The 11,782-nt window shown below is 56.4% G+C and overlaps 1 protein-coding gene across 1 annotated transcript in view; it reads right to left on the reverse strand.

Moving 5' to 3' along the window:
- Nucleotides 1–3,916: 3,916 nt before the first annotated feature.
- The window catches only part of PPAPDC3 (phosphatidic acid phosphatase type 2 domain containing 3), a 15,279-nt gene continuing 7,413 nt past the window's right edge, over nt 3,917–11,782 (reverse strand). The window contains exon 2 of the mRNA XM_008588047.1: nt 3,917–5,250. Within this exon, the coding sequence (XP_008586269.1) occupies nt 4,886–5,250 (365 nt within the window). The 3' untranslated portion in view covers nt 3,917–4,885. The remainder of the gene's footprint in view (nt 5,251–11,782) is intronic.

Raw genomic sequence — 11,782 nt, forward strand, 5'->3', positions numbered from 1 at the left:
TGCTGTGCCCCGGTGTCCACCCCCCTGGCCCCTTGGCCTGATCAGAATCAAGGACAAGCCGTGGGTCTCCTGCTTTTTCCAGAGCTCCTCAGACGTGCACAGGTCCTGCTCAGGGAGTGGAATGACACGTTAAAAATCACTTTTCAGGTTTCCAAAGTCGTGATTCTTGCGGGTGGTCTCTGGGCTCCTATTTTGCTGAATTCTGGGAAGGGACTGCACTGGCTATGGTGGCTGCGGTGGCGTAGAGGTGACGCTGGGTGGGCAGGAGGAGGAAGAAGAAACCGGGGAGGTGGGAGGGTGTGGGGAGAATTCAGGACCAGCTCCAGGCTCCAGGGAGTGCAGCCCGTGTGGAGAAGGGCCAGCGCCCATGGGGCCAGGTCATCTGATGGTGGAAGAGGGTGTGGGTAGGAACAAGGAAGGGTGGAGGATGCATCACATTTACAGAGACCTCCGGGGCTGCACGGGGATGGAGCAGTGTTGCTTTTCCTCCCACGGATTTGTCACCCCTTTTCCCCTGGGTGACAGAGCAGGCCTTGTGTCCCTCATACACAACATCCAACCTGAGGTGGGACCCACGGGGTCTGGCCACAGATGACCTCAGACATCAGAGGCAGCCATCGGGCGTGGTGGGATTTGGCTCTCTGTTTTTAAAAAAGCAAAAAAGTCACCTCCCCACCCCCCGTCTGTCACTTCACCAGTCAGCCTCATTCCAAGGTGGAGGGTGTCCCGCACTTCTGTCTTCAAGAGCGCTTCTCTGCTCTGAGGCTGCTCAGGCCGAGTTTTGCCACATCCTAGCTGGGCAACCTTAGAGAAATGACTTTCCCTCTCTGAGCCTCAGTTTCCTCCTCTGTACAATAAGGGTAAAGTCATCATGGTGATCCAAAAAGATGATGCACGTGACAGACATAGCACAAGCCAGGACCACAGGAAGCAGCACCCCCCACCCCATCGTGGTGGAGAACTGAATGTCATCTCTACAAAGGTGCTGATTTCTGAGAGGCTAGGAATGATATCCGAGGGACATAAAAAGAAACAACACCAATTCTACACAAACTCTCAGAAGCATGGAAGGGCCAGCATCACCCTGATGACCAAAGGAGACACGGACAAATCAAGAAAAATACACAAAAGGCCCTCATGGCTATCGACACCAAAATCCTTAACAAAATCTTTATCCAACCTAACCAAGCAATGCCTAGAAGGGTAACGTGTCTTGACCACGTGGGGTTTCTCCCAGGTATGCAGGATTGACCTGCCATTTGAAATATATCATTGTAATTCACCATAAAAATGGGAGCAGCTGGGCCAGCCCGTGGCTCACTCGGGAGAGTGCGGTGCTAATAACACCAAGGCCACGGGTTCGGATCCCATATAGGGATGGCCGGTTCGCTCACTGGCTGAGCGTGGTGCTGACAACACCAAGTCAAGGGTTAAGATCCCCTTACCGGTCATCTTTAAAAAAAAAAAAAAAATGGGAGCAGCTGTTGGCTTTAACCACCACCGTGCGTCAGCCGTGCCCGCATGCACGTGTTCTGTGACAGGACGCTCGCAGCTGTCACCCAGCCTCCCACCGCCTCCACCTCCCACCCAGGCTCCCTCCAGGAGCCCGAAGGAGTCACAGTCCCCTCCACTCTCCCCGTCCTCTCAGGCTCTGCTCTGGCAGGCGCCCCAGAGGGGTCTGTCCAGGATGCCTGGGTGGCATCTCTTACCACAGCCCTTGGGTTTCTGGGGAGAGGGCTGTGGAGTTGATGTTCTGAAGAGACATCAGAGTCCAAGAGGGATCAAGTCCAAGGGGAGCCATGGCCTAAAGTCAGTGCCCTCACCAGCCTACAGATAACCGGCACCTCCTGGTTCCTTCCACACCACCAGGGCCACAAGGCCAGGAGCCCAGCAGCTGACATTAAGCATGGACCCCGTGCCAGCCTCCCAAGAGGAGGCACACTGAGTCACACGGTGATCCCATGGGACACTGGGGCTGGAGAGGGGACGTCAGCACTGCCAGAATGTGGCTCCAGGTGGCACACAGGCTGTCTTCCCGGGGCCTTTCCTCTAACCCTTTTTAGCCATTCTGGGGACTCCACCATCCCCTCCAAGCTTCAGAGGATTTGCTGAGAGCCCTCGCCTCTTCAGAAACCCTTCCTCATCCTAAAGACTCCAGAGGCCATCCATTCATCCCCTGCAGAGGCAGAACCCCTGGGGACCTGTCCCCCTGCTGGGGACGTGTGTCTTGGGCTGCAGAAGCCTGATGACCCCAGCCCAAACGTGGAGCTGGATTCACCATGGCTGACAGGTTCCAGAGGGCGGGGGCAGGAAGAGAAGGAAGACACCCTCACCCCTTCTGCTCAGCATCTTGGAAAGGTGCCACCCGTGAGCATCCGTGGGAATGTGCAGAAGGTATGTTAAAGACTCCAGAACCAGACACAGTTCAGGATTGGACTTTGGGGGTTTTAACTGGTGGTGCTTCAGCTGGATCTGGATCTCTGGAGCTCCTTTAGCGCAAAGACAGGGCACAGATCCCTGGCAGCCCCAGCAGGGCTGGGCACACAGGAGGCTCAACAGAGAAGCCAGAGGCCTTGGGAGCGTGGGCGGGGGTCCTGATCCTGTGTACAGGGGCATCGGCCCTGGGTGGACCACTGCCATCAGGGATGTAGAATCCCTGCAGCAGGAGGGCAGGCTGAGCCTGGGAAGGACACTGCACCCGGGAGACCCAGCTGTCTTCACCATCGCAGGCAGGCCCCTCTGCCGCAGCTCGCCCCTCCCACAGGAGTGCGGCCGTATCCCGGCCCTGTCCCAGTGAGCCGGCTGGGAGGGGAAGTGGTTTTCCTCCTCCAAAGGATCCTGTGTGTTGCGGATTGAATTGTGTCCCCAAAAAGATATGTTGAAGTCCTAACTCTCAATACCTATAAATGTGACCTCATTTGGAAATAGGGTCTTCATAGACGTGACTAAGACGTAAATTAATATGATCTTAAGATGAGGTCACACTGGAGCAGGGTGGGCCCTAAGCCAACACGACTGTTGTCTCTGTAAGAAGACACAGACAGCAGCAGGAAGAGACAGGGGCACGAGTGGAGCCATGCGGCATGGAGTGCCGAGGATCGAGGATCGGCCAGAGGCAGACAGACTGGTCCGCTCCTGCCGTGCTGCCTCCTGGTGGGCAATCCTGGGCACGTCGCCTGCTCTCACAGGGCTCAGTGTTCTCATCTTTAAAATGGGCACGTCGATGAGTCCACATCAGAGGCTTGTTTTTAGCTGCTGCTGAGCGCTCACATGCAGAGTGTTGGCTCAGGGGACGCAGAGCCTCCCGCCCACCCCTTCACCCCTGCCCCACTGTCTGAGCTTCCCGTGGATCTCGCCCCTCCCCTCTCTCTACTAAAGGCACTTTTCCCACCTTCCTGGCTCTTCCCTTCCCAGGACCCCTGCCCTGACACCCATGGCTGGCCTCAGGCGCCTTTCCCCTGAGCTCCCGCTGTCCTGCAGGTCTCTCATGGCAGCTCTCATCTAGCTTGGCTGTGTTTGCCTGGTCACTGGTCCGTTTCCAGGGGGACAGGGACAAAGTCAGCTGAGAGGGAAGGAGGGGCTCCAGGAAGGCTCGAGGCTAGAGAGAGGGTCTTTGGCCCATCAGCATTGCAGTGAGGACTTCTCAAATGGGTCACTGCTCAGGCCCTGGGCAGAGCAGCCCGTGCAGGGCCTGGGGGAGGATCACCAGACAGTGAGCTCAGGGAGAAGGTACCGACCAGCCTGGAAAAGTCCAGGAGCAGGCCAGCCTATGCCCATCGCCCTTGATCACCAGCACCATGGCCCTGCCCGGGGCCAAAAAAGCCAGCCTCCCCCACCACGTGTTAACAGAGGCTCCTGCCTGGGAATGCCAAAGTGTCCGACGATTGCATCACACAAGAAAAAACCACACAGCAGAGTCCGTCTGCACATCATCTGTAATGTCACATGACATGCACATCCACTAACGGTTGACTTGGAAACGACCTGTTAGGTCACATGGAGTCTGGCCCCTGGGGGCCAAAGCTGCACCGATGCCCAGGGCTGTGGCCAGCGCTTTCCTCAGGCTGTGGCATGGGCACCTGGTCTCCCAGGCTCAGGGCCAGGCACTGGGAGAGGCCAGCTCACACAGCGGGCCCTTCAGCTCCAGAGCAGCAGCTCCCAAAATGCACTTGAGGAAACGAGTTAATAGCTGTTCCTCGAGAAAAGGGTTCTGTGGTCCAATGAGTTTAGGAAACATGGGGTTAAATAAGGTACGGCAGGAAGCTTCTCTACAGGACTTGTCAGAGCTTTTATGGCAAGAACAGCCTTTGTGAATGGCCAACGTGGGGGCAGAGTGTGCAGCGCTTCCTAAATTTATTGGACCATAAAACCCCTTTTCCCCCAAAGCATCTTGTGGGCTGGTGCCTGCGGGGCACCTTTGGAAAGTGCTGCTCTAAGCTATTGCTGACCGTCAATGGCAATGGCACCCATGCTGGGCAGTGGGCTGAGGGCACTCTCCAGGCACCGTGCTGTGGCATGATGGGCGTGGCTGACTCAATAGTCATGACGATAAAAGGACCAGACAAGACGCGGCCCCCTCCTGCCATCTTGGTTCCCGCCTGTTATCTCCAGAGCAGAAGCTGAGCAGGGCTGTCCCCACGGTGGGCCCTGGGCCTCCTAGACAGGAGACGCAGAGTCCAAGCAATGGAGCAAGAGGCCTGGCACCACTGGACGTGCCAGTCGCCAAGGCAGGCCGGTCTGAGGTCACCAGCCTCCAACCAAGATGGGGAAGACAAGTGGGGGGTGGCCGGCGCCAACCCTGGGGCTGCCCGGTTCACCCCACCCCTGCAGACCCCGCTTCCTCCTGCCGCCTCTCTCTGGCCACCCTGGATGCGCAGCGGCCAGTTCACCAGGCAGAGATGAGCATCTGGCAGGTGTTGGAGGACATCCAGACCAGCTCCACCAGACGGAACTGGAAGTAGCCGATGATGAAGCCCGAGATGACGTCCGTAATGTGGTGGCGTCCAATCATCACGCGCGACAGGCCCACGCAGAAGGCCCAGAGCACCAGCAGGATACGCAGGGGCACCGCCAGCACCAGGTGGCTGAGGAAGAACTTGGACACCATGGCCGCACGGCTGGCATGTCCCGCCGGGAAGGCGTAGATGTCCATGGTGAGGTAGTCCAGGAGGCCGGGGCTCGTGTCGTACGGGCCGCGTCGCTTGATGAGCTTCTGCACACCGGCCACCGTCATGATGTCCAGGAGCAGGGCTGTGGGCAGGAGACAGAGGCCCCCAGGGCTGTCAGGGCCACCAACCAGGCCAAACTCCCGGCCCCAGCCCCTTCCAGCCCTGCCTGCCTCTCCCTTGCTGACAACTCAGCCACTGACCTCCAGGCATGTCCCCACCTCAGGGCCTCTAACCCTGTGGCTCCCTCTTCCTGGACGCCTTCCTCTCAATGTCCACGTCCTTCCGCAGAGAAGCCGTCCCGGGCCACCTGCTTGTCAGAGCCCCCATCATGCTCTGTTCCCCACACCCTGCCTTATTTCTCTTTACAATGTTTCTCACCACCTACATATCACACGGTTTCTTATTTATCTCTCTCTTAGACCCCCGCCCCCCACTATAACTGGCACACTCCATGTGGGCGAGGACCCGTTTTGCTCAAGGCTGGGAGACATTCAGCAAAGGTGCTGCTAAGGAGAGAGGGTGATCGGGGTGTCATAGGCAGCTGTGGGTCCCTGGGGGGTTTGGTCCTGACATGTGGGGCCTGGCCTGGGTGATTTTTCTCACTGAAGACCTCACCAGCCCCGACAGCACAGCATTATCATCCCCATTGTTCAAAAGTTGAAGTGAAATTCACATAACACAATTAATCATTTTAGAGTGTGCTATTCAGCGGCATTTACTACATTCACAATGTCCTGCAACCTCCACCCCATCTAGTTCCAAAACATTTCATTACCCCAAAAGGGGACCTGTCCCCCCCAGCGGTCACTCCCCACGCCCCTCTCTGCAGCCCCTGGAAACCACCAATCTGTTTCTGTCTCTTTGGATTTACCTATTCCGGACATTTCATATGAATGGAATCATATTCCGTGCGGCATGGGGATCCGAACCCTTGACCTTGTGGTTATAGCATCACGCTCTAACCAGTTGAGCTAACCAGCCAGCCCCAGTATAACACCTTCATCCACGCTGTAGCACGTGTCAGTATTTCGTCTCTCTCTACGGCTGGACAATGTTCCATTGTCTGGATCTACCACATTTGTTTACCTATTCATCTGTTGATGGACACTTAGGCTGTTTGCACTTCTTGGCTTGTGTGAATAACGCTGCTGTGAACGTTCGTGTAGCAGTATTTATTGAGTACATGTTTTCAGTCGTTTGGGGCATATGCCGAGGCACGGAATTGCTGGTTCATACAATAATTCTATGTAACTTTTGAGGAACCACCAGACTGTTTTCCACAGCAGCTGAACCACATCATCCCCACTTCACAGAAGACAAGACAAAGCCTTGGAGCTTGGAGCATTCATACCTGCTCCTTCTTTCTGGAATGTTCTGCCCTTTCCCAACCCATTCACTTGTTCTCTCTCATCCCTCAGGCTTCCCAGACAGGTCCGTCCCTGAACTGTGCGTTCCTAGTGCCCAGTGTCTCTCCTTCATGGCACTTGCCCAGCGGTCACTAAGGGATCACTGGGTGGCGAGAGGTTTAGCGTCTGCCCCACGGCCCCTCCCCCACACCTCATGGAGGCAGGGGCCATGCCTGCTTTGTTCCTAGATTATCCTGGGGAACAGATACAGGGTGGCAGTCTCCAAATGTTGAGTTACTGGCCTGAGGCTCACAGTTAGAGGAGTGGGCTCTTTCCCCATTTTGGAAGCCTGGGGGAGACCTGGGTCTCCATCATGTCTCTGCCACCACCCTGCTGTGTGGCCTTGGAGGGGCTGCTCTGCCTCTCTGTGTCACTAGATGAAGGCAGCATGACAGGGCCCCAATTTGACCAGCTGATCACAGTGGCACCCAGACAGCCAATGCAGGGGCTCCAAGTCGACCCTCTCCACCCTTAGAAAGGCCTCAGAGTTCACACCCTCTGACCTGGGGCAGGGGTGGCATCTGCAGGCCAGGCAGCACCCCCAGGGAAGGCGCAAAGTCACCAGAGCCTGCACCTCTGCCCCAGGCTTCCCCAGCTTCAGGTGACCTCTTGACTCCAGTGATGTGGTGAGGTGGCAAAGCTCACACGTGTGACAGAGACCCGGGTTTGAGTCCCAGCCCTGGAACCTCCTGGCTGTGTGACCTTGGACAAGTCACCTCACTTTCCTCACCTGTGAGATGGAGGGGGCCAGGCACAGTGCCTGCAGGGCAACCAACCTCCCAGGGTTGTCTGGGACAGAGGGATTTCCCAGGACACAAGATACTCAGTGCTATGGCAGGAAGTCCCAGCAAACTGGATCAGGTCAGTCCCCCCACATGCCAGGCATGCTGGAAGAGTTGGGTAAGGGTGAAGGATTATCACTAACTGACAGTTCAATGCAGCCCGCTGTGGGGAGCTTTCCTAGGACACCTTGCCGCATGTATCAGAGTGGTTGGCTCTTGACAACTGCTCTTTCTCAGAAATGAAAAAAAAATCTTTAAAAAAAGACACAATAGATGATGTTCACTGTCGACAACTTACAAAACAGAAAACAAAAGTTAGAGTTTAAGTTACCTGTAACCCTGCCACTCAGAGGTAGCCACTGTTCCAGGCCTTTCTATCCTACAGAGCCTCCACTGTTCTGTAACCTGCTTTTGGAAGTCCTGCCATGTCTTATGCCCCCCGACTCCCACAGCTGCACAGTAGGAGGCTGTGGTGTTTTTCACCGTTCCAGAGCTGGAGGTCCAGACTGCTCCCAAATAACACCGTGTCCCCTGGGTAGCACAAAACGCCCCCAGCCTTCTGCTTTTCCTGCCCACTGCAGGGTTGCTGCTTACAGTCTGGTCTCTCCCGGGCCCATCCCTCCCATTAGCCACAGGGCTAGCTGATGGCCTCATGCCCAGGGACATGCCTGGCCAGCCAGGGAGAGGGCAGAGGCAGGAAGCAGGTGGACAGGAGGCTGCCCCGCCTGAGAGAGGAGGGGTCTGCAGGGGCGGAGGAACCTTGTTCTACACTTGCCTGACAATTCCAGGCAACTTGTTCCCTAGGGTTGGGCCTCCCAGGAAGTGACCTGGGAGAGAACCAGGTGCTGCTGGCCCAGGCCCAGGCTTGGCATCATCTGGAGCCTGGGGGAGGTCACAGTTCCAGCAGGAGAGAGGGACAGGGACTGCCAGATCTCCAGGGCAGCTGGGAGCTGGAGGGAGGCAGCTGGGCCCCTCTCTAACCAGCAAGACCCCCAAAATGACCTGGGTGATAGGCTCTCTCCAGCTGGAGTGACAGTAGCATGACATGGAGTGGGCGTTAAACTCGCAGGCTCCAGAGTCGCAAGTGGGGTTTCAGTCCTGGCTGCTCCACTAATTAAGAATGAGTTCCTTCACCTCTCACAGCCTTGGTCCCACCTGCCACAGGGGTTGTCACAAGACGAAATGAGCTAGTCAGTGGTGTAAGCATTTGGCACAGCCTGGAATGTGGCCTCGATAGCACACTGCTGCCTTTGCTTCCCTCCTAAATCCTGGCCTGGCCCAGGTAAGCAATGGAAGCCTTCCAGGCCCTGGGGGCTGGGTGGCATCAAGCAGATGCTTCGGTGACAGGGTTTTCTTCTCTGAGGTCCCACCAGGGTTAAAATTATCTGGCTTGTTATGAGACCTCAGCTGAGGATAAGTCAGACCATCTGGGACCAGGCCCAGGCCTCCCTGCTGCTGGTGAGCAGTGGCCTGCCAGGGTCTGTGTGCCAGAAGGGCTGCCAGAGTCTGCAGGGGTTAATGTGGACTAGAACTGGGCCCCAAGGTAGGTCACAATATGACACTGGCCACTGGAAGGCATGGGCCATCTGTCCTACTGGTGACTGGGTTTCTCAGCTGAAAACCAGGGCTCAGCAACTGACTGGTTTGAAATCCGTCTTCCCAGTGCGGTGCCCCATGCAAAGCTGCTGGGTTCAAGGAAGAAGAGGGGATGGAGAGGCTTCACTAGGCTCAGGGGGTGCACCGGGCTCAGGGCCCGGCTCCAATGGGGCTGAAGGTAAAGAGTGCTGTGGCACCCTCCTCCCCACGCACCCAGCTCTCCGTGTGGGCTGTCAGGACCTGTAGGCCAAGAACTGAGCTAGACCCAAATCTTTCAGATTCTTAGCAGCAAAACATTTTTTTCCCAGTGGAAGCATAAAGACCCAGTATATGAAACAGATGTGGCTGAAGTTGCAGAGCTGGGGGTGGGGCACCTGGAGCTCAGATCGAGGGACCCTCCCCTGCCCCCAAGGGGGAGGCCTCTGAGATTGCCTGTGTCCCATGATCTGAGGACCCCACACCAGGGCCTTTGGGAAACTGCAACCATGTCTGACTGGTTCCACCTCTTGAGGACATAACAAGGTGGAGACCCTGCCCCTTTCCACCCTGTACGCCTTGGGGGCCATCAGGCCCCACCTGGCTGTCCAGCTGACCCAGCCCCTCCTGTGCCTGGATCATTCATTCACTTGACCGCCAGCTCTCGGGCGTGGCTGACTGCTGGGTATGCCAGGCCCGGGCGAGTGCACCAAGAAGTTGGGGTCCCACACAGCCAAGGGGGAGATGGGCGGTGTGAAAAGAGCTGTACAGAGAGTTACCTATTGCAGGTGTGAGGGGCCACAGCTCCCCTACTACGCTGCAGCCATCTGGTTTTGAGGGTGGTGTGTAGAAGGGGGGGCTGTGGTGCTCAACTAAGGGAGGGCCCTCCAACAGGGCCAAAGGGCTCCCCTGGCCCCCCAGCCCCCTCCCTCAGAGGCTACTGCCCTGCCCCTGCCCACTGCCCCTGCAGGGCCTCTCTTCCCCTTCTCCAGCGGCCAGCCCTGGTGTGACTGTGATTCTGACACCATCAGCACATAATCTGGTGCCCAGAAATAGAAGCAAATGGCACCATCACTCAAGGCTCCATGAATTCTGCTCACAAGGCCCTGTCGCCTGTGCTGACCTACATTCTCTCCTCGATGCCGAGGGGGGCAGGGGGCCCTCATGTGGGGAAAGGTCGGGAGAGCTGGTAGAAGCTGCACTGCCTCGGACTTGCTGTGTGTCCTGGGAAGGTCACTTAACCGCCCTGGGCCTCCACTCTCTGTGGTCACTGAGGGCGGTGGCTATTCACTCAGGCTCTAGAATCAGAGACCAGCTTCAAGGTCGGCTGCTGGCAAGCTGTGTGACCTTGGCATCCATCCCTCTGAGCTCCCTCTGCTCATTGATATCTGAGGGCTGCGTGTAAATGCCACTTGGGACCACATCAGAGGACAGTCAGAGCCCCGGCAATCTTTCCCAGAGCTGGGGTCTGAGATGCCTGGACCTCCCATTCGGGAAACACAGCTGTCCTCGAGGCTCTGCTGTCCAGGAGGCCTCCCAGGGTGCCCACCTTTCCCCCCCAACTCAGTGACCCTCAGGGCCTGGAATGTTGGAGGCTCCACAGTGCAAGGCCAGAATTAACGCTTTCTCAGAAAAGAGCTGCTGTCATGGGAGGTTTGGGATCAGCTGCTCCTGGGGCCTCTGGCAGTCAGAATATCCCGTGTCTGCCGGTGCCTGTGTGCATGCGGGGCAGAGGGATGGCTGGGATGACCTTGGTGGCCCCTTTTGGGTTTGGGCTGCTTTCTCCTTGAGGATTCATTCTGCAGGACCTGATCAGTGTCAGGGCAGGGTCTCCGGAGAATTGGGGGTGGGGGTGGGGGTCGGTGGGAAGGCGGAGCCTCGGCCCAGCTGTTGGCCAACCAGGGCAGACAGGCTTCCTGGGGTTCCTTGTTGGCTGGCGAAGGGACAGGTTTGTGGGCAGTGTCTCTCCCTGGTGGGGCTAAGAGGAGGGGTCCTGGTACTACTGGCCTGGGGGTCGACCTTGCCTTTAATCCCCCATTCTGGCTTCGGGGAGGTGGGGAATGAGCCCTATACTGTTGAGGGGGAGTGTAAATTGGTCTCAACTCTCTGAAGGGCATTTGGCATCAGAACCCTAAGTCTTCACTATGTGTCTCCCTCGACTCCGCTGTTCCACGTGTAGGAATATCTGCTCGGGAAATAATTAGGGATGTGCACCATGGCTCGTGGCCGAGGATGCGCACTGCAGCATTACTTATAACACTGAAAACGTGAAGCAGCCCAGTGCCCTTCAGCAGGAGGCAGATGGGACAACTGTGGCCAAGTCTAGACAACGGAGCACTCTGTGGCCACCGACAAGGACCGAGCTGAGGTGTATTTATAGCCACCGAAGGAGAGCTCAGGGCTGTTTAGGGAAAAGGCCGATTGCAGAACAGGATTACAGCAGGATGCCGTCTTTGTAAAATAAGATGTACGTATAAGTAAACATATTTATATGCAAAGAACACAGTCTGGGAGGCACCACACTAAATGTTACTAGTGCTTCTTGCTGGGCGGGAGGATTAACGGTGATTTTTATTGTCTTTTTATAATTCGCACTAAAATTTTTTTTTCTTTCTTTTTTTTTTTTAAACCTGACTGGTAAGGGGATCTTAACCCTTGACTTGGTGTTGTCAGCACCACGCTCTCCCAAGTGAGCTAACCGGCCATCCCTATATAGGGATCCGAACCCGTGGCCTTAGTGTTATCAGCACCGCACTCTTCCGAGTGAGCCACGGGCTGGCCCTAAAATTTTTTCTTACCATGAACATGTATTATTTGTCCACATTTTTAAAAAGTTATTTTTATAGCAGGACAA

The sequence above is a fragment of the Galeopterus variegatus genome, unplaced genomic scaffold (assembly GCF_000696425.1).
Source record: "Galeopterus variegatus unplaced genomic scaffold, G_variegatus-3.0.2 Scaffold4646, whole genome shotgun sequence".
In the NCBI taxonomy this organism is placed as follows: domain Eukaryota; kingdom Metazoa; phylum Chordata; class Mammalia; order Dermoptera; family Cynocephalidae; genus Galeopterus; species Galeopterus variegatus.